The sequence below is a fragment of the Canis lupus genome, chromosome 3 (assembly GCF_048164855.1).
Source record: "Canis lupus baileyi chromosome 3, mCanLup2.hap1, whole genome shotgun sequence".
Lineage (NCBI taxonomy): Eukaryota > Metazoa > Chordata > Mammalia > Carnivora > Canidae > Canis > Canis lupus.
The window spans coordinates 30908106-30930027 of NC_132840.1; the positions used below are offsets into that span (position 1 = coordinate 30908106).

At 65.0% G+C, this 21922-nt stretch overlaps 1 protein-coding gene across 4 annotated transcripts; it reads right to left on the reverse strand.

The window, feature by feature from the left end:
• Window positions 1–800: 800 nt before the first annotated feature.
• On the reverse strand, window positions 801–21709 carry ARHGEF16 (Rho guanine nucleotide exchange factor 16). 4 transcript variants are annotated; one of them, XM_072819967.1, is made up of 16 exons: window positions 21555–21577; window positions 14669–14777; window positions 13771–14375; window positions 11963–12017; window positions 10884–11053; window positions 9939–9995; window positions 9389–9549; window positions 6835–6987; window positions 6583–6712; window positions 5682–5756; window positions 5100–5192; window positions 3977–4128; window positions 3464–3652; window positions 2555–2628; window positions 1978–2079; window positions 801–1414 (listed from the first exon to the last, which is right to left on the reverse strand). In XM_072819967.1, the coding sequence occupies exons 2-16, from the start codon at window positions 14718–14720 to the stop codon at window positions 1275–1277; spliced, it is 2208 nt and encodes a 735-aa protein (XP_072676068.1). In that variant the 5' UTR covers window positions 14721–14777; window positions 21555–21577; the 3' UTR covers window positions 801–1274. The 4 variants fall into 4 exon arrangements, with proteins under 4 accessions (XP_072676068.1, XP_072676069.1, XP_072676070.1 ...); XM_072819968.1 differs by lacking the exon at window positions 14669–14777 and having other exon boundaries at window positions 21555–21709; XM_072819969.1 differs by lacking the exon at window positions 14669–14777 and having other exon boundaries at window positions 21540–21695.
• Between the last annotated feature and the right edge of the window lie 213 nt (window positions 21710–21922).

A 21922-nucleotide genomic window follows, 5' to 3' on the forward strand; every position in this document is an offset into this window, starting at 1 on the left:
AGCTGCCCACCCCTCCAGGTACAGATCACCTTCCTTGACCTGATTCGAAGGGTGGGGCTCAGGGCAGCCCCTCCTCCTCCCTCCGTGCTCCTACTGGCTCAGCCCCTCTCCACACCCCTGTCTCCCCACCCCACCTGGCCAGGCCCAGGGCTGGGAGGGTCAGAAGGCCGGCCACCCAGTCACCCACTTCTGGCTGGGAGGCAGGAGCCACATTCCTGGCTTTGTAACCAAAGCTGGAGCCCCAGTGGGATCTGGGCAGATTCTCATAGTGCTGGGAGCCCCCACCCCAAGGACAGCACTGCCCATGCCGGGAGGGGCACTGGCAGGCACGGAGGAATTGCAGGCCTGGCAGGGCACGAAGCAGCCTTCCTACCTGGCCTGGTGGCCAAGAGCCCAGGCCAGCCTGCCCCTCCCCACCTGCCCATCCAGGGCCTGGGTGAGCAAGTAGACTGTGAGGGAGGTGGGGGTGGGAGGACATTCCCACGGGGTCCCTAGACCTATTGGCCCCCCTGAGCCCTGCAAGGGAGTGTGTGGGGATGGGGGTCAGGAGCTCCTGGCCTCGCTCACCGTGCTCCACGTGGACAGTCAGGCCAAGGCCACAGATGGGCATGGAGTGACCATGAACAAGGGGCCCAAGCAAGGCCCTAGGACCGACATGAGTGACCACACATGTGACCACACAAGGACAGAAGGATCTTCTCCTGGCGGCCCTCGCTGTTGTGCAGCCAATCCTGGCCCATTGCACCTTGGGAAGTTTGCAGGGGCTTATCTGGCCTTCTGGGCACAGACTCCCATGGAAATCCAGGTGTTAAAAAATACTTTAATGTGTATGAAAACCCCAGGATCTCAGCACTGGCTCTGTAGGGTCATCTCCCTCGGGGACCTCCGCTCAGTAAGTGGGGCCGCCCTGGACGCTCAGGCCCTTTGTCCCACAGGCAGGGGGCTGGGCGGGGGGGACAGGGAGGAAGCTGGGCCCACATCCTGCATCACTTGCCCTGCACCATTGCCCTAGGGGTGTGCAGGACGCCGGGGGAGGCCGGGGGTCGGGCTGCTGTGGCCCTGAGAGCTTGCTTGGAGATGCTCCCGGGGGTGGGCAGCACATGTGATCGCCCTCCCTGGAAGTGTCTGGATCCGGCACTGCGGACCACGGGGCCTCACGGAGACCCACGGACTGTCTGGGCTCCTAGGACAAGCGCACCGCACTCCAAGGACCAGGCTGCTTCCTGGAGCACGGCATGAAGCAGCAGCCTGGCCTCCGTGCTGGGCACAACAGGCTACACGCCCGTCTCCACACGCAGCCGCTCCATCCTGCGCACGTTGCCCTCCACGGCCACACGGCTGGTGATGCACCGGGCAAAGTCCTCAGGGAACCAGCCCATCTCCCCATCTCTCAGCCTCTCGCCATAGAACCATCCTGAACACAGATGTGGGGCAGGTGAGGGCGGAGTCCAGGCTCCAGGGAGGGGCTTCCATACCCGCACCCCCAGCCCTCTGAGCTTCTGTGCCAGAAGACGCCAGGGCCAGGCCCCCTTGCAGCAGGCCACCACCCGCTCCTGCCCAGGGGGCCAGGGGCCAGGTCACACACAGGCACCTGGTCCTCCAGCAGGTGCTCAGCCTGGACACTGGCGTCAGGGGCTGAGCTCCCTTCAGCCAGCTTTCATGCCCTGTGCAGGCGAGTGCAGGGGCCCCCAGGGGTAGCAGAGCCACCCTCCTCCTGCTCAGGACACAGAATGACAAAAGAAGCGGATTTTGATCCTGTGACTGAGGGAGGTCTGAAGATGTCCTTGAAGGAAGGTGCTGAGGGGACCTTGGGCCAGACCCACCATGGGCAGTTGCAGAAACTGCTTCCAGGGGGCCAGGCTCAGGGTCAGCTGCCCGCATCTGGTGTGCTCCCTCGTGGGGCTGTCAGGCCCTCCCTCTGGGGGCCACCTCGCCTACATCCTGCCACCACCACACACCCGGCCCTGCTCTGCTCACCATCCTCCTGCTCCAGCACCAGGACCACATCCGCCTGCTGCAGCGTGATCTCATCCGCTTGCTTGGCCAAGTAAGCCTTGGTGACCTCGACCTGGAGCAGGTCTGGGGGGTGGGGGGGGTGAGGGTAGGTGTCAGCAACACCGCTGTCCCCAGGAGGGCCTGGGCCAGGAGTCCTGCTGCCCTGAGTCAGGCATGGCTCCACCGTGGCCTGGTCTCACTGGGGCCTGGGGGGCTCTGGACACATGGCAGCTTCCCTCCAGAGACCACCAGACAGACTGCCGCTGCTCTCAGGGCCAAAGCACCAGCCCCGGCAGAGACAGCACCATCTAACTCCACCCCTGCGGCCCGTTCTGCTCCAGTTGTTGGGCATGGGGCAGCATTCTCCCTCCCGCACAGAAGGGGAGGCCCCTTGTGCACAGGTGCATACATACATACCCGGCTGTGGGGTCCCTCACCTGGGCGGTCACCCCGGGGGGCAGGCAGGACAGAGGGCTGGACAATGCCTCAGCTCCGTGCTAGCCCCCTGCCCGGGGCTGGGGCTGTGAGCCCCGTTCAGCGTGGAGCGTCTGGTGCTTACCTCCCTTGTTGGTGGGGCCCCGTCCCTGCCTCTCCCTGTGTGTGAGCGCCGTGATCCACCGGGCCCGGTCACTCCTGGGGTTGGAGAGAGGCTGCGTCAGGCTCTGGGCCAACCTTGCCTGCCTTGGGGCCTCTGGCTTCATGACCCTGTCCCCACCTGGCAGCGTGGGGAGATGGGGGGGGTCCCTGGAGCATGCCCCCCAGCCCTGTGAGGCTGCCTCACAGCCCTGTGATGGGCTGTGGTGCTGAAGGTTCATGCTGCTCGGCGCCCTATTGTGACCCCCCCTTAACCACCGAGGGACCACACACGGGAAGTCACGGGGCAGGAAGGAGCCACAGGCAGGCCAACCCTGAGTCTCACCTTCCCAGAGTCATGGGGTCACATGCAGACACACCCCTATGACCTGGGCCACCCTGTTTGCTGGTGCTGGGCCCCAAGCCCACTGTCCCTTATCAATTCAGTTTTAAACCATCAGCTTCCGCCTCCCGCCGCCTGAAGGGACTGTGGAGATCAGTCACCCTTGTCTCCTCCCCCGTCATCTGAGCCCCTACTGTGCTGGCACCCATGTGCTGCCCACCCCACTTCCAGACTGTTCTGACCTCCACCCCCCCAGCCCCCGCCGGCATCGGCTGCTTCTCAGCAGAGGCCTCCTGCCTCAGGGCCTTTGCGCTGCCATGCCTCCGCCAGGTCCTCCTCCCCACCGGCCCCCACCTGGTACTCCCTTCCCCACCTTGTGCTCCTCCTCAATCTGCACTCCCTGGACACAGCTGCCCATTTTGTGGCTGATGGGTTGCTGTCCCAGAGATGTGACCTCCGTGAGGACCAGGTTGCCCTTGTGTCGGCACACGGCAGTGCTCGAGAATAGAACGGCATGAACACCCTCCCCCTGGGAGCCCTCCCCCAACTCACGCGGAGTCGGAGGACAGCAGGATCTTCTCCTGGCGGCCCTCGCTGTTGTGCAGCATGGTCACCTGGAAGACGTGTGGCACCAAGGAGCTGCGGCTACTACCCCCCACCAGAGAGGGGTCGGAGGGCTCCATCTTCTGGACCCGGATGTGGTCCACCTGGGCATAGTCCTGTACCAGAAAGCTGTCCTCGCTGCGGGGAGACGGGCAGTTGGATGCTATGGGGGGGGTTTGGGCAGCCTGGGTCCCCACCCAGCTGGACGCTCCCAAGAACTGCCCCCCAGGACAGAGACTGTGTGTCTCCTTGTCCTTGTGGCCTGGGCAGGCCGGCTCAGGCCTGCCCCACAGTGAGAAACACCCAGCCACCCCAAGTCACTTGGAGGGGGACCCCCATGTCACACGGAGGGGGACCCTGGCTGCCACCATGGACAAGCCAGGCTTGGAGCCTCTCCCAATCCTGAGGTCGGACGAGGCTGGGCAGCTCCCCCTGCCCCTCCTGGCCCCATCACAGGCTCACCTCTTCTTCTTGGTAATCACCAGGACGTCATTGAACAGAAATAGGTAGCACGTCGGCCGGCTGGCCAGTTTTCGGAAAATCCCGGTTTCTTCTACCACAAAGAGCTCCCCACGCTTCAGCAGCCAGCGGGAGGCAGAGATCAGAGGAAGGGACTGGAGGGAGGAACCAGAGAGCTGCCTCAGTCAGGGTGGGGGTGAGGAGGACGGGCAAGGATGTCCAGCACAGTCCCTACCACCCAGGACCCGGGGGACTGGCCGCCCTGGGCTGGACCAAGGATGGGGGCGAAATGTGTCCTTGCCTCAGACAAAGGGCTATTCAGGTGGCCAGCAGGCACAGATGGGCAGCTGCTCTGTGCCAGGTCCCCAGCCCAGGTCCCGCCCAGCGAGCAGGACAGTCCACCAGGCCGTCCTGAGGAAGCCTCCACACACCCCTCACACCTTCTTCTGGACCTCGGGGTCCTCCCTCCATCGCTCTGTGGCCCTCGTGCCCTGCCCTGCCCACGGCAACCGCTCCCCCAAGCTCCGGCCTGCTGGGCAGCCTCCAGGTCAGGGGCCCAGCCTGAGTGATGACAAGTGGAGGCTCAGCCCACAGAGCTGCCTCCAGGCCAATTCCTGCAGAGCAGCTCCCACGAGGAAGTGTCTGTCTGTTTCTGGCTCGATGTCCCCCTCCCAGGGAGGTGCTTCCTGCAGAAGCAGGAGCCTGATGGCCTGGAGCACCGCAGGGACTCAGGGACAGAAGTGTGAGCCCTGCTTGCTTGGGAGGGCCTGCAGGTTGGCTAGGCCCCCTCTCTGGGGCTGAGGGACAGTTCCTGGCTTTACAGGAGGCCCCAACTCCATCCTTTCCCTGTTCTCAGTGTGCTGCCAGGAGCCCTGGACCAGGGCATGCTCTCTGGCCCAGCCCCTTGGGGCAGCCCTGGGTGGGGGCAGGGGCCAGAGACCCCCCCACACCCACCCAGCCCCAGGCAGGAGGGCGGCAGAGCTGAGCCTCTGCGGCCAAGGGGAGTGGGAGTCACAAGGGATGGTGCCCCCAGAGAGTCTGGGGCAAGGCCTCCTTCCAGCCCAAATGCCCAGGGGCCATGACCCCGACCCCCAAGGGGCTGGCTGAGGGGAGGCCCGATGCCTACCTTGACTTTGCCGAAGTCCAGCTGTGTATGCAGCGTGTACATCTGCTCTGTGCGCTCCATCTTATGGGCTCCCTCGTTGCATTGCCTCACCAGCTGTGGGGGGGGGGGCACCCGGAGAGCAGGCTGTGTTGTGGGCTGTGGTCAGGCCGCCCTGCTGCCCTGGCACTCCCCACCCTACCCCTGGGCTGTCTTAGCTGCTGCCCTGCCTCGGGCTGTGCTGTGGGTTGTGGCCTGGCCACCCCAGGAACCCCCCTCCCCCACCCAACCCCAGGGCTGTCCTAACTGTTGCCCTGCCTTGGGCTGTGCTGTGGGCTGTGGCCTGGCCATCCCACGGCCCAGGCACCCCCACCCTACCCCAGGGCTGTCCTAGCTGCTGCCCTAACTCAGGCTCACTGATTGAGTTCAAGATTCACCCCTTCTGGGCCTTGGTTTCCCCATCAGCACCATGAAAAGCTTGAGATGGACAATGTGGAAGCCCTCCCTGCCTTGCCCTCAGTGTCTCCACTACTGGGTGGGGTAGGGGCAGACTTGGGGGCTGTGCTTGGTCCAGGTGCCCCCTCCTCTCCCCTGGATACCCCTCACCTTGCTGATGGCCTTGAGTGCGCGGCTGGCGGCCTTGTATCTCTCAGGGTGGCCTTGACTCTTGAGGCAGAGGGTCTGCAGAGAGGACCCGGCTGGTCAGGCACCAAGTACCATTCTGCACTCCAGGCTCACGGGCCTGCGTAGACAGAGGCGCCCCCTACGAACAGCAGACCCCGGTGGGGGCTGCGGGGAGGTGGGGAGCCCATGTCCAGCTCCTGCCAGGCCCCACTGGGGTACACAGCCTGGCTGGTTGGTGGGAATGCAGCGGGGGCACTGTCCCAGGACCCCAGCCCTTCCAGTCCTGGGCTGTCTCTGTCCAGTCTGGGGGCGGCCCGCAGCCTGTTTCTAGACTCGTGAGAGGCCCAGACAGATGATCCTCCAGCATGAGCCGCATGCTGCCTCTGGGGGCCTAGCCGGGCTCCCACCGTGTGCGGGCTTATGTGTGCATATGTACATGTGTGTGTGCTGTGTGCACGCCTGCATGTGTGCATGTGCACACATGTGCACAAATGCCCTTTGGCCCCACCTGCCCCTCGGCCCCAGGAGCAGACATCTGAGAGGCATGAGCTCCTCTCTCTGCCCACAGAAGGGGCAGTGAGTGGTGCCCGGGCTGCCCTGGGGGCCCACACCCGGGACAGTGGGCCGAGGATCCTGGGTGGGAGGCAGTGGCCCAGGACCCATGCTCAGGAGAGGCCTGGGTGACACTGCTTCTGCCTCATCCACATGAACGAACCTCGAGAACCTTCCAGGAAGTGCTGGAAAGCTCCAGGCAGGGAGCTCTTGGGCAAAAGCTGTTCAAGCCGTCTCAGACTGAGCAGCACCGGGGAGGGGGGTAGGGGGTCGCAAAAGGGGGGCCAGGCCGACCTCCTTCCCCTGCTGGGTCTCTGTGCGGAGTACTCACGTCTGTCAGGAGGGGCAGCCGGGTTACCCTCTGCATGGGGAGAATCAGAAAGGAGATCATGGGGAGACCCCCGCACGCGGGACGCTTCTCGATCTCCTTCAGGGCCTCGTGAAAGGCAGCATTACTGCTTCTGCAACAGAGATGCGGTGGTGGGAGGTCAGTGGGTGCCCAAGAAGCCAGGCTGCGAGCAGGAATGTGCTCCTGGCACAAGGCACCCAGAGCAGACCCCGGGCACCGGGAAGCTCGGCTCACGTCAGCTTCTGCAGGGCGCGCTGCTGGTAGACCTCGTTGGAGCAGTAGACAACGTAGGGGTGGAAGTGCTTCTCGGCGTGCTCCTCCAGGATGTCGCTAATGTCCTCCACGCACACCTGTGCTTTGTGCCGCTGCTCCAGGTCCTCGAAGAACCTACAGGGGCGGGGTGGGTGAGGGCCCGGCCGTCCAGCACCGCGGTGAAGCCCCCAGAAGCAGCGCGGCAGGTGTGTGGGGGACCAGCTGCCCAGGCTGCTGTGAGCCCACGCCTTCCTGGGGAAACCCCAGGGCAGATCAGCTTCTTATGCCTGAAATAACTGGGCAAATCCAGGGCCACTTCCTGCTAAGAGGCTGGCAGAGGCTCCAGCAGGCCCCCAGGATTCAGACAGGCAGGACTGAGAAGCTGTCACTCTGATTTGAGTCCCTGGACTTGGGTCACCCCTGCCCGGAGCCCTGGAGTCCTCTGCCCAGCTCCGTGTGAGAAAGCTCTGGGTAGACTTTCCAGCGGTGGCCACCAGGCCCCACTTCCTCTTGGGGTCCCCTTCTGAGATCATCTGTAACCCGGGCCTTGGCCACAGAGATCGTGCTGACTGCTGCTGCCACAGCCGGGCCTGGCTGCAGCTGCACCAGGACATCTGTATGCGAGGGCACCGGTCAGACCCCAGGCAGTGTCACCTCTCCAGGCCATAGCCTAGGCCGCTGGGAGGCCCTCTCACCCCCTCCCTGAGGCTCCTCAGCCCCATCCTGGGCTTCCAACTACTCCGATGGCAGCGTCTCTCCTGAACCCGACTCTGAAAGCCCGGTGTAGCGGGCTCCTGGGACTGCTCCAGGCGGTCCGGTCTGGGAGAGAAGACAGTTGGCTGACCTCTGGAGGGCAGAGAGCAGTGTCCCCAAGCACACATCCACCTCCCAGGCAACCCGGACCAGCAACCAGGGACTGACCAGGCCGAGGGCAGCCAGCTCCGCTGCCCTTAGTATTTACCCTGGCTGATGGGAGGGGGGGCATCCAGCACAGTGACAGAGACAGGGCTTGGGGACAAAGCCAGGGTGGGAAGGAGGTCCCAGGTCCTCAACAGTGAGGGCACCAGGGGCCTGCCACCTGCCTCACCTAGCTCCTGTGGCGGGGGGGACCACTGGGGGGGCCACCCCACCAATCTGGGGACCCCCTGGGAAGATGGGGGCCTTGCCTTGGTTCCCTTGGTAAGGCCAGGGACAGGGGACAAGGCCTGCTCATGGGGCCTTAGCCTGACCTCCACCTTCAGGGGCCCTGTGTGTCCCCTAAGGGGGAGCTCTGAGAGTCATACTCCTGGGCAGCCTGGGCAGAGGTGGGCAGCGCTACAGGGATGCGTACGGAGGCCCCAGCTGCCCGGGTACAGGGCCATGCTGGCCAGCACCTCCCACGGGCGATTCCGTGGGCTTCTGAGGAGGGTCTGGGAAAGGTAGCTATCAGCTGCTGACCCAGGATAACCGAGTCCCAGGGAGGCCACTGTGAATGGCTGGGAGCTGCCAGGACCCAGCTGGGGGAGGAGGTGGGACCATCCTACCCTGGGACAGCGGTGGCCGATCAGAGGCCCCGAGGGTCAGAAGCAACTGATGGCTGCTCAGCATAAACAGGAGTGGCCAGTGGGACGTCGAGCAAAGGGGCAGAGCTGGGTGGAGGGGCCGCCGCTTACCCAGGCCCCCATGGAGTCAGGACCCGCAAGCTGGGCACTGCGGCTCTGCAGGAAGACCCATCTCCAGGGACAAGACAGCACCCCCTCCCGCCATGTGGCCCCGAAACTTCACAGAGGCCACAGGTAGCAGGTGCGGGTGGGGCTCAGGGGACTGGCCCGATGTCGACATGAATGAGCCACCCTCTCTCACCTGCCCCTACCCTGGTCTGCGAGGAGACTCAGGGGACCCACCTCCTCAGGTGAGGGGGGATGCTGAGGCGTGAGGGAGGGTGTCACGGGGTCTCCTGGGGCCCAGGGCCGTCTGGGGTTGTGGCTTCCATGCACACACCTGTGCAAGCACATACACACCTTCCCTCTGGCATGTGGGTGTACACACAGGCCTCTGCAGGCCTGCAGCTGCACACCTGGCCTATCCTCCAGCTCTGGGCCCTGCAACCGGAGCCTGGGGATGGGCACCGGACACCACCGGGCAGAACATGAGGTCCTGCAACTTGAGGTCCCCCCGCCTGCCCCTTCCCTTGGCCACCTCACACCTCATCGTTCGGCCTCCTGCACCTGATGTCCTAGTGGGAACGTGTGTGTCATCTGGCAGGGCAGTGTCCTGGGGCAGGTACTCTGCCCTCCCAAACATCCAAGGGATGGGGTGCTGGGGGGGGGTGCCAGGATGCCCACAGACCCAGTGCTCAGCCTGTCACGGGGCCTTGAGGTCTGAGGAGGTCGAGTTCCCTCCCGGCCAGCAGCTCCTCTCAACCTTCCGCCCATGGTCCCACACTGAGTCTTTGGAGCCCTGCTCGCCCTGCCCACCCCCCCAAGACCCCATGGCCATGGTGCCTCAGGGCCAGGTGGCCCTCGCAGCATGGTGGAGAGCTGGGCGCAGGCCTCACCGCTGACTGGCGCTCAGCACGTCCAGGATGTTGGAGAAGAGGTGGTGGTGCTCTGTCTGGGTCATCGTGGCCCGTAGCTGCCTGGAGTGCAGGAACTCGGCCACGAGGATGCTCAGGCTGTGCTGGTACGAGAACTCTGACGTGAGGATCTCGAAGATGGCCTGGAGGGGGGACAGCAGCTGCCAGGGCCACCCTGCACCTTGGGGGCAGGAGCAGGGGGCAGGGGGCAGGGCAGGCTGGACCTGGGCCCTGAAACCAGAACTGGGGTGGTGTGAGCACGGCCATGGGCATAAGGGCCCGACGCCTCCATATGCGCTCTGGCTCGGCCTCTTATGAGCTGTGATGCTGGTGAGGACCCCCACCTGCATCCAAGGAGGGGTGATGGTAGCCCCCTCCCCCAAAGGGCATCAGCCATGATCCCAGGGGCTGGCACAGGAGATGGCCAACAGGTGGGTGGGCAAGAGGCCTCACCGTGGCCTTGGTCCTGCCCTGCAGATGTGTGGCCACCAGATCTGGGGCACAGGGCTGGCCCCCTGCCCAGCCCCCTTACCTCCTGCCTCTTGCGCTCCTCGGGGGGCAGCGTGTCCAGGAGGCCCGACTCCACCACCTGAGGAGGGCACAGGCCTGGGCATCACGGGTTCGGCCCTCCCTGGAAGCCCGCCCTTCCTCCGAAGAGCCCGGGGCAGCCAAGGGAGAAGTCGGGCATCCTGGGGAGCGGCCAGCAGACCCCTGAGGACGGGGAGGGGCCTCTGTCCCACAGAGTTGTCTGGGCGTGGAGAGACACAAAGCCACGTGGGAAAACCATGGCAGGGATGGGCTGCAAGCTGGCCAGGTGAGTCTGCGCCCCATCCCGGGGCCTGGGAGATGGTCTGGTTCTCCATGGCCTCAGGCTCAGCGTCCCCAGGGCCACCCTGGCCGAAGTGCTGCTTGTTTGGGGCGGGTGACCTGACCCAGGAGACCACGCACACGCCGATGCCTCCCTGCCCACAGGCCGCAGGCTCTCAGGGAATGGGTCAGCAGCATGTCTGCCCCCCTCGGGAGGGACGGCTACCCCCCACCCCCACTTGCTCAGGGCACCAGAGCCTCTGTCTCAGCCAGGCTCCCCCGGGCCCCCTCACCCCACCTGCGGCACAAGGATTTCCCGAAGCCAAGGCCCGTCCCTTTCCCCACTCAGGCCCTCCTGGCATCTTCCTGGGGGCGGCGCCCTAGGAAGGGGGTCCCTTGCCCACAGCTCCAGGAGGTTGGTCTGAGTAGGGAGCTGGAGAGGAGCTCACCTGAGGGAGGCTCGTCACACACACAACGACAGCGCTCGGCCCTAACTGCTCTACCCCATGGAACTAAGCTCAGAGTGCCCTCGGGGCAGGGCAGCTCTGAGGGCACCAGGAAGGGGCTCCCCTGCACGCTGGGCATAGTAGGTACTTTGGGAAGGCTGCTCCCCACACTGGGGGGCCCGGGCTGGCTCGGATGGGCCAAGCGCCCACCATCCTGGCCCTACCTCTGGGAGCTGGCTCCAGGTGATCTGCGCAGGCCGGTAGCTCTTGACCACGATGGGCGCATCTGCCCTTCCTGTGCCATCGGGGCTGGGCGGCTCGTCGAGCATATCGTCGTCGGACTCATGGCTGGTGTTCAGGCCCCGCTCCCGGATCTCCTGGTAGAACCCGGGGTCTGGGGAGAGGCGGGGTGTCACCTGCCGACCTGGGGGCTCTGAGCAGCTGGGGCCCCCTGGGAACCTGCAGGTTGAAGCCTCCCAAGGAGGCTCTGAGAGGGTCAGACAGCGCAGGGCCCCCCGGAGCAGGCTCCCCTCAGGCTGGCTGGCCCCCATGGCGGGTCAGGCCCAGCCCAGGACGGGGGTGACGTCCCAGTGCAGAATGTGGCACCGTCAGGCCAGCGCTGAGCCGACGAATCAGCGCAGCCGCCTCGGGTGCGGGCTGTTCCCGGGGTGGGGGCTATTCCCTGGCTGGGCAGAGAGCATTGGGTGCGGGTTCCCTGGAGCACAGCCCCCAGGTGCCCTGTCCCGTTCTCAGCTCTGCAGCAGCCCCCCTGGGATGGGCGGCGCCTGGCCCTGGGCAACCCTCCCCACCCCTCCTGCCGTCCTGTCTCCCCCTCCAGGGCACCCTAGGAGCCCTGCCCCTCACAGCCACTAGGGCTGCATCCTGGCTGGGCAGGCCCCTACCCCTACCTCCCCTGCTCTGAGCCCTCCTGAGCCCCCAACACTGCACCCCTGCATGCTGGGAAATTATGGGCGATGCGCACAGCACAGGTGTCCACACCCAGGGCCAGCGCCCTGCAGCTGACCTTGGTCCCAGCGGTGCAACCATGTTGGGCTGAGCATGCGATGTGCGAAAGCCCCCTCCCGGGGTGAGTGTGGGGCCTCTGCCTGTCTCCTGCCCTTGGTAAGGTGCAGACGGGAGCCCAAGGGAACTCTCTAGACTCTCAGAACAACCAGGCCGGACGAGCCACCAGGACCTCCTGTCCCAGGAGGACGCCCCTTCAGCGGGTTCTGTTGCACAGCACCAGGCTCCCCGCCCCCAGCCTGGCCCACGGCAGCCCCCAGCCTCCCTCGGCTACACTCACCGTCCTTGAAGGAGCCCTTGTGGGCGCGCTTCCGCCCCAGCGTCTTCTGCGCAAACTGGAGAGACACAGAGACACCAGCAGTCAGTCAGCCGGGAGGGCAGGCCACTGTGAGTCTGCAGCAGGTCCTCCAGCCTCTGGGCCCGGACACCTCACCGCACCACATGCTTAACAGGAGGGGTTTCCGCTGGGCACTCAGAAGCTGCTCAATAAATGCAGGCTCAGCAAGGGAAGCAGGGCTGCCAAGCAAAGGCCAGGGCAGGTAGGATGGGGTGACACAGGGGCTCAGAACAGGCAGGGCAGTTTGACTGAGAGCTAGGCAGATCCAGGATGGCTGCCTGGAGGAGGAGGCAGCAGGGTCGAACAAATCAAAACAGGTGCTCAGGTCAGCGGGGTATTCCGACGGGGTCTGAAGGAAGCCCCGGGAGGCTGCCCAGGTCTGGCTGGTGGGGGTTGAGAAGGCACAAGGGTGGGAGCTGGGGCTACACATGGGGCCCCACACAGCCTGGGACCTGGGGGGCAGGAAGGACCAAGACTTGCAGGATGGTGTCTAGCTCCCAGCGCAGGTCTGGGGTCCCAGCAGCCTCTGCCAGGGCTGCAGAGGAAGGTGGGGGTGGCCAGGCTCTCTGGGGCGGGGGTGGGGAGGCACAGCCCTTGCCCCACCCACCATCTACTGGGTCCTACCTACTTGGCTGGGACTCTGTTTTTCCTGACCTCGAAGCCGTGCTGGTTCCAGAAAGTGAGCTGGTTTCTCAAACGCGTTGGGGCCTGAAAACTTCTCACTGCTGGGCTGGAATATGTGGCACCCCAGCCGCACCTGGCTCTGCCCCCCACCGCCCCCCTCTACACCTCTCCTGCCTCAGGCCTGTGTCTCTCGTCCACACCACCTCTTTACCTGAACCATCCCCCCACCCTGGGCACCCCTGCATTCCCAGCCTGGATCTGAGCACCCCAGCGCACCCCTGCCTGCTCACTGCCCTGGGAGCTCCCTGGGGGCCTGCTCTCGGGGCTCCCCTGGCTCCCTTGGCACCCCAGCAGCAGGTGCAGGAGAGCTCAGGAAACCACCCGTGAGTGAGCAAACGGGCAGCGGGCAGGGCCTGGGTGGCTGCAGAGTGCCGAGGCCCCGAGGCAGCTCCTGGGGGCCTGGGCATCTCAGGGGGCACCTTTCAGCTGAGGACAGCGGCCAAGATGGTCCCAGGACTCCCCTCTGCGTGCCAGAGAACTTCAACTCTGAGCGTGGGGACCCGAGCAAGGCCGCCCTTCCCACGGGCCTATGCCCGCCCGCTGGCCCGAGAACACTGAGGTAGAGCGGCTGTCAGGCGGGCAGAGGAGCGCGGGCGTGTCGAGGGGCATCAGACCTCTCCTGAGCCAGATGTGCTCGGCCGCTGAGTCCCCGATGGGGCGCCTGGGGCAGGGCGACCCGAGCCAGGTGCTGCTCCAAAGCCTTCCCTGAAGCTCAGCCTTCACACGGGCTGGCTACCCTTGGGGCGCAGAGAGGCTGGTCCCCCCAAAGGCTATGCTCCCCACGGCGGCTGAGAGAAGGGAGACCCCTTGGCCTTTCTGTAAAACGGCGACGTTCATGCTCTGCTCAGAGCCTGCCCATCACACCTAACCCGGATAACCTGGGTCAGGAGCCTGCACACAGTAGGTGCTCACTGAGTGCCAGCTGCAGGATCAGGCGATGTGATGGTGAGGCCCCAAGGCTAGTGGCACGCAGGGGCACATAGGGGTACACAGGGGCACGCCTACAAGCTCCCAAGGCCCCCCGAGGCACAGCCCCTCCCCACCGTCCAGGCAGACAGGCCCCCTACCTTATTCTTGGCCGGGCCCCGCGCAGAAGGCTGGCTGGGCTCCTCGGCCAGAGCCTGGAGCTTGGGGCTGAGCTGGCTGGGGCCCCTGTCCCCACTGGGAGCCCCCAGGCCCTTCATGGCCGCCCTGTATGATCGGTTCCGCAGGTTCCGTCTCAGCGCTCCCTCGGAGCCCATGTCCACATCCATGTCGTCGAGGGAGAAGCTGGGGGCTGAGAGGAGCTGGGGGTCCCGCCGGGCAGCCTCCTTGCTGAGCACGGCAGCCCCGAAGCTCTGGTGGCGGGCTGGGGTCTTGGCCTTGCTGGACACGGCCAGGCTCCTGGGGATCAGCTGCTGAGTGCCCATCTTGAGGGCTGCAGGGCTCTGCGTGCTCAGGATCACGGTCCGTGACTCCTGGTCCTTAGGGGACAGAGGTGGGGGCCCTGAGGTATCCACCTGGAAGGGGGCATTGTCCCTGACCACCTGCAGGGAGCCCCGGACCATCGGGAGCCCTGACGCCGGGTTCCCCTTGGCATCAAGCCGTAGCTCTGAGTGGAAGCGGTATTCCAGCAGCTTCTCTTCCAAGGAGCTGTCCGAGTGTCGCTGGGACATGCTGACTGGCCAGTGTCCTGTGACAAGAGGGCAGAGGTGAGGGCAGCACACAGACGTCCACCCTGCATCTCCCCTGCACACAAGCGCCTTCACTGCTTCCCAGCATCCGCCCCAGCCAGAGACCCTGCTCAGGATGCCTGGAACAGGGCTGGGGAGGCCCAGGGAGGTGCATGCAGGATCGGGAGACTCAGGCCTGCAGGGACCTGGCTGCTGGGACAGGGGCAGAGGACAGGCGACCAGTGTGCTTCCTCTGGTGGGTCCGTATGCCCTCACTGGGGGTGCAAGCATGGGCAGTGAGGAGTGCACAGACCTGGGGGCCTGCAGATCCAAGTTGGGTCAGCCCCAGGGCCTCTCAGCACCATTTCTCCCTGGTCAGTGAAAGCATGAGGATGATGCCATCTGTGGGGCTCTTCTGAGGCCTGCTTAGGACAACGTGGCTGTGACCCCAGCCTCTGTGTCACCCCCAACTTCTGAGCACGCAGGGCCAGGCTCCGCCGTGCTGGGTTAGATGCATGATCTCACCTGCTCCCAAAACACACTGACTGTCTTTATTTTCATTTTGCAAAGGAAGAAACAAGGCCCGGAGAAGCCCAGGAGATGGCCCTGGGATGTGAGCCAGGAAGTGTGGCTCACGGGGACCTGAACCCAGGCCTGCCGATTCTAGACCCTTTCTCTTGGCTGCCCCATGTGGTGATGCCACCACGGCTGGCTGTCCACCCAGCCTTTCCGCACATCCAGGGACATATTTGCATTTTCCCACATACATGAACTCATAACGGGGCCAACAATCCCTTCCTCCAGGGCCTTGCTGGGTATGGTCACTGTGCGTGGACACAAGGTAGGAGGGAAGCATTTGCAGAGCCCAAGCCCACAGCCCCAGCCTACTCTTCCTGCATCCCTCGGGTGCTTCCCTTGGATGCCCGTCCCTCCTGGGACCCTGAGTGCCTTGGACGGGTGGAGCCCCACTGACCGGTGTCTGGAAGCATTTGGGTTCAGCTCAGCCTGGCTCATCCTGGCTGAAGGCACACTGCTCTGCCAGTGTGGACGGGGCCACTGCCACCTTTCCACTCAGGGCCAGGCAGAGCCAACACAAGCCTCCTGCCTCCTAGGCACCAGCCTCTGGCCAGCCACCAACCCATCCCGAGGGGCTGCCCACCACTGTAACCGCCCTCTGCTGCTTTTTGTGCCTCTGTCTCAAAATCAGCAAAGTGGGCAGAGTAGCAATGAGGCCCACCTTCTGCAGTACAGGAGTCTCACAGGCTCCCAAGCATGAAGTGTGGCCAGAGCCAGCCGACAAGCCGGGGCAGCGACGGGAGACCAGCTTATGCTCCCACTCCTTGCACCACACCCACAAGTGGACAGGCACCAGGTTAGGAGGACTTCGCAGGACTGGGGAAAACTCACTCTGTGTCTTTTCCTTTTAGTTTTGATAAAAGCAAGCAGAGCCACTGCTCGTACCCTGCTTGCAGATGCAGGCCTTATATATGTTACAAGGGCCACTCGAGGGCAGAAGCCTATTTTCTGGATGGAAAAATGAAGTCTCCAAATCACCAGCCCAGGCTGCCGAGACTCAGCTCAGAGCGTCAGCGTGGTGCCCTCTGCCAAGTTCCCTGCAGACCTGGGAGGGAACACATCCCGTTTATCCAGCAGCCCCGTGTGGGTGAAGGGGCATCACCAGCTCGCTCATACCCAAGGGCACCTGCAGCCAGAGGTGCCCAAGCCTTAGCTGGCGGGCGCTGGGCCTCTGGAGCCGAGGGCTCCATGGACTCCAGGGACGCCCCCGCATCGTCCCAGGACACACCAGGCAGGTCCCAGCCCGGGCCTACCTCCCAGCCTTGCACCTTATGCTTCCCTGGGGAGGTTTCAGGCCTCAGCTTCAGAATCCCTCCCTGAGGGGCAGCCCGGCTGTGGAGGGACCTGCACCACGGCATGGACGGGGTGACAGCGGCAGCTGGAAGCCTGGCTGCCCGTGCTCCGGCTCTCAGCACACAGGTTCTCTGCTAACACCATCCCAGCCGCAGGGAGGGACTGCCTGTGGAGCCCCAGCCACTCCCACGCCTGGAGGACGGCCCACACATTCCTGGGGACATTCTGAATCAAAGGCAGCTAGGGTGGGTGGTGCCATCCTCGCTCACCCACCCCCATGTTAACTTCGTCTGCACTAGCCAGGCCTGGCCCAGAAAGGGCTCTCTGGGAGACATCGAGCTAGATGCACTCCCACCAAAGTGCACCCAAGAGCATAGGGAGCCCGGAAACTTCTTTGAGGCCTCCTCTTCCAGAGGTGACAGTAGCTGGAGGTCACACTGCTGCACGGAGCATGGTAGTGAAATGCCAGCACCGGGCTGGCCCTCCATGGGACCCGGCCCCGACCTGCCTTCCCCAACCTAAGCCCCAGGCGTGGGTCTTCACAGCCCTGTCCTCTGGGCCTGGACCCTGGACCCAGCCGGGGGCACGGCCTCTCCCAGCGGAGGGCAAAGTCTGCTCTGGGGCCGGAGGTGCTCGGCAGGAACCTGCCAGGCAAGCCACTGCCGGGTGTGGCCCCTGTTCCCAGCCAGGCGGCCGCACCCACAGCCCTGGGTGCCACCAGTCCAGGTACCAGGGCCGGCCGCAGCCAGCTCTCGGGAGCCACAGCCGGCAGGGGCACCGCGGGGTCTCCTTCCTCCGAACATCTGGTTTATCAGAAATCCCTACACACGGGTCCAGAACTCCAGTGGCACCAAAAAGCTGTTCGTGAAAGAAAGACGTCCCCTCTCCCACTGCCTGGTCCCCCAGAGGCCACCGCTCCACGCTCTGCAGCTGGCCCCTGACTTCTGCTGCCTGCCACAGGGATGGGACTCCAGCCCCAGTGTCGTGGCCGTAGCCAGGGGTGTCGGTGTGAGCAGAGCCAGCTGGGCCGGCAGGACGCCAGTGCCCCGCCTCCTCGTTAATAATTCCCTCTGGCCTCCCTGGGCTCTCCTGCTCCCCACCCCGCAGTCTGGCTTCCAGGCCTTGGCGACCTTGACGTGTGCTCCATGTGGTCGCTGCATCGGCTCCTCTCCGGCTCCGTGTTTCCCCAGAGACCCCGCCTTCTCTCCCTGGGACCCCGCCCCTAGTCCTCAGCCTGGTTGTTTCCTCCACCCCCACCCCCACCCCCACCCCCACCCCGGGTACAAGGCAGCCTCCCTCGCTCGCTTACATCCCTGTCCCTCGGGCTGGTAACTGGCTGAGATTGAGTCCCCTGGGAGATTCTTTCTTCCAGAACCGAGGAGGCCTCTTCCCTGGATGTGCTCTGGCCTCGCCTCCCTGGATGATGGCCCGAGGCTCTCCCCAGCCTGTGGAGTCCCACTGCTCCGGGGACAGCTCTGTGCTCACCCCCGAGCCATGGCCTCCTGCCTCCCTACTACCCCGACCCTGGGTCTGGCCGGGCCCACCTGGTGATACTTCCTCCGCGCTTTCCCCAACCTGTTCCCTCTGGTCCCTCTCCACCCCCCTGCCCCCAAGGCAGCCCGAGTTCCCACTGTAGGATGTTTATAGTTCCTTTCTGCCCCTGCCCAGTCCCTGCCTGTCTTGGCCCCTGTTGCCTCCTGGCAGCACCAGGCTGTCCTCAAACACCTGGTGGGCCGGCTGGGCGGGCTGCTTCAGCTTAGCAGGGAGGACCGGCATTGCGTGGGGAGGCCTGTGTGCGGGGTGAGCACACGCACGTGAGCGAAGGCTCCTCGGGCACCCGCTGCCCCAGCGTCTGTACCCGGGGCCTCTCCCTTGGCTGGCTCTGCAGAGCGGCTCTCCCAGTGTCCTCACTGGCTGCTGGCCTGCGCCTGGTGTCCTGGGGCCAGTGCGGGGGCAGGGGACCCGAGGGCAGACTCTCCTCTCAGCTGCCTCAGGGCAGATGCCAGCCACGCTGTCTGGGCAACAGTGTTGCCAAGAGGGAGGCCAGATGGCCTGCAGTGACCACTCGCGTCACAGGGGTGGGTCCACTCCCCAGCACAGGTGGCCCGGGAAAGCTCCTCCAGAGATGCCAGGGCGATGAGGGTGGCAAGTGGTGAGTCTGTCTCTCTCACGGGTCTGTGGGTCCTTCGGGAGTGGGGACAATTTCCTGTTCACGTCCCTACCAGGAGGTGGACTCAATTCCCAAACTGAGGAGTGACCGCTGGACATCGTGGTACTTGCTGTGCTCCATCCCCTCACCCTCGTGCTGCATCCTTCTATGAGGCCCTGGGTTCCAGGCCCGGAGCCCACCCACACGGGGCACTTAGCTTCAAGCTAGCAGAAAGCACCAGGCTCCATCACAGGGGGCTTCCAGGTCTGGCCGTGCCACCTTCCCGGTGACTTTCAGGTGACTTCCTGCTGTTTCTGCTTGAGGTGTCTGGGGGGCTGGGGAGGCCGGTCACTCGTTGGGTCCTTGCAATGTAGGATGGAGGAAGGACAGCAGGTGGAGTTCGGGAAGGACCAGGTGATCCGACTTGACCCGGTCAGGCCGAAGCTGCGCTTGGTACCACCCCGGCCATGATGCAGCCTGGCCTGGTGGGTCCCTTGCAGCCTAGTGCTCTCCACGTCCCCGTCCTTCCCAACAGATGGGCTTCCTGGGACCTGGGTGGGCTTGGCACTGTCTATTCCACTCCCTTGTGGACGGGATCGGCCTGGACCTGTGGCTCTGCCCACAGCGGCTCCCACAGCCACCAGGGCCCAGATTACTCCATCTATGGGGCCTCTGTCCCACCTGCCCTGGTCTCTGGGTCTGCTGACCCCACCCTGCCTGGTGGGGCCCGGCCTGTCTGGCTCCATCTGCCTGAGCCTGGTCTTTGCTCAGGCTGACCTGAGCCACAGGGATGGCCTTGGGCCTGGCCGAGCTCAGACCTCAGAGTCACATGGAATCTGGGGGCAGTGTCTGGCTTTTTGGGCAGAGCACATGGCACACGGTTCCATTGCAAGGTGGCTGGGGTGAGGGGTTCGCAGGGACTCTCAACTGGGCCGGCTTTGCCCCCCAGGCCCCTGGGACACCTGGCAAGGTCTGGAGACATTCTTAGAGGTGGCAGCTAGGCTGAGTTACCAGCCTGCCTGTGTTGGTGGAGGCCATGGGGGTCCCACAATAAGGAACTGTCTGGAGTGACACCTGCAGTGCCAAGACTGGGAGCCTGGCTTTACTGACCAGAGGCCCCTCCTTCGTGGTGGGGGTCAGGGACACCCACCTGGCCGGGCCCCGCCTCACACACAGTCTGGCAGTAGGCAGGGGTCATGCTGGGCCTGCCCAGTGTAGAAGCCTCCTGCTGCCTCCTGCTCTAGGGCTCCCAGGCGTGGGCATCAGTCACTGAAAAGACCACCCTCCTGGCTCAGCCTGCAGGGCTGCCCCTCACAGGCCCTCCAATTGCTCCCCAGCTCCTGTCTCTTACTCCTGACGTCCCATAAACCTGGCCCTTGGCCCGCCTTGGCTGACATTCATAGTGCTTCCCCAAAGAAGCCCCGGCTGGGAAGTCAGAGCCCTGACTCCCGCAGGTAGCCTAGCCAGGTGACCAGCAGGTGTCTTCCAGAAGCTCTTCCCCTCACTTGTCTGCCATTCTCCACCGACCTTCTGGAAGGTGGGTACATGCCTTGAAAGGTGAGGAAGCCAGGTGGGGTCAGGCTGCCTGTCGCCAGAGAGTCCGGGGAGGAGCCAGGCCCCTGCTGACCTAGATCCCATTCCGACAGGCCGACAGGCCGGCGGGAGAGCAGGGATTTTCCCTACAAGTCAGGATGCTCTTACACATGAACTGTCGCCCGAGCACGGTAACCGCCCCAGGTAAGAAGACAAGCAGCCGCAATCCTTCTGGAAACCAAAACTAACATCCTGGGCCCAGATGCAGGGTGAGTGGCTGTGCCTGTCAGACCACACACACAGACTGCCGTCCTCAGGGGCAGCACCCTGGCCACCCTGGTGGGCCGCTCACCTGCCTGCCTCGCTTCCTCAAACGCGTGTGAAGAGCTGGTCCGTGCAGGGTGGGAGACGAGCCCAGGGGGTGGGGTGGGGAGAGCCCTCCTGGCACAGGTGACTCCCCCAAAGGTGTCCAGGACTGGGCAGGGGGCAGGCCTCTGTGCAGATGGCTCCCTCTTACTCTCCAGGTCACTTTTGTCCAAGTGACTTAAGACTTTACTTCTTCTGGGAACCCCTAAGACCCCCTCTCCTGCCACTCTTTCCCACCAGGACTAGGGAGCCCCGGGCAGTGCCCCCCAGCCACCCGGTCAGAGGTTCTGCGCCTGTGGCTGTGGGCATCGTCCCAGCAGAGTCCAGAGCAGAGGCTCGGCTGCAGCGGACCCCAGCACCCTGCCTGTGGATACTCTGACTGGTCCCCTTCTATGAATGAGGACACTGAGGCCCAGAGGGCTTAGTTCACACGGACCCAGGAATGGAAACCAAGGACCACGGGGCTGTCAGGGCAGACAGGTGTACAGGTCCCAGTCAGACTCTGCAGGTGCCCACGGAGCCCCCACACTAGGAGGGGCAGACCTTTCACCCCAAGGACAGAGGGGAGAGTCAGGCACTCCTGGGCCCCAGGTCGGGTGCAGAGGCTCCCCACCATCCCCGCCCGGTCCGGCTGCTGGGCTGAGGTCCACCTCAATCTCCAAAGGGATTCTTGCTTCCCCGATGCAGAAACGGAGGCTGGTCAGCAGGAAGTGGGGTCCTCGGCCCTCAGGAGCTGCCCCCACACCCCTTATTGGATATAAGCAGGCAGGACACCCCCTGCCTGGGTCTGCCCTCCGCCTCCACCAGTGATGGGGGCATTTCTTTCTGGTGTGTTGGAGGGACAGTCTTCATTTGGGGGGTTGCTAGCTCTTGAGGCCAACGTGGGTTTGGACAGCAGATTATCCAAAGATCTGGGGAGAGTGGCTTTGCCGCCATCCTGACCCTCATTTGCAAAAGTCCTGGGCCCCCCTACGGGTCTCAGGCGCTGAGGTCTACACGGGGGAGCCCGGGACAGAAGCATCCCCGCTGGAGTGAGGACGCTGCCCCTGGGCCCCAGGGAAGGCAGGGGGCAGCAGCAGGGCACTTGCTGAGGCCGCGGGTGGGGTCCGGCCTGGGTGGGTCGGCGCCCTGGGTCCAGCCGGCCAGTCCCCCGCTCCGGCCCTGCCGCAGCCCCCGCCCAGGGACCCGCCCCGAAGTTCCTCCGACCGCGCAGGCTCGGAGGGGGACGCGCCCCAGGGCCCCCGGCCCCCGGCCCCACTTCGCTCACCTGTCCCGGGCTCACCTGCGCTGCGGGCGAGGACGTGGCGGCCAGCGGGCGGCGACTCGCGCAGGTCTGGCCTCCGGGCACCGCGCCCCGCCAGGCGGCCGACGCGGGCCGAGCTCGAGCCACCGCCGGTCCCTCCCCGTCCCCGCCCCGCTTCCTGGCGGCCCCGCGGGAGGCGGCGCTCGGCCGGCCGGACAGGTGGGCGCCCAGGTCGCGGGAGGGGCCGGCCGCGCGGCCCCGGGGCACCTGGCCACCTGGCCGGCCGCCTGCGTCACCGTCCCCACCTGGCTGGCGCTCACGTGACGGCGGCGGGCGGGCTCACCTCCAGAGGCCGCGGTGTCGCCCTCGGCCCGCCCACCTTGCCCTGGCCGGCCTGCAGATCTGGG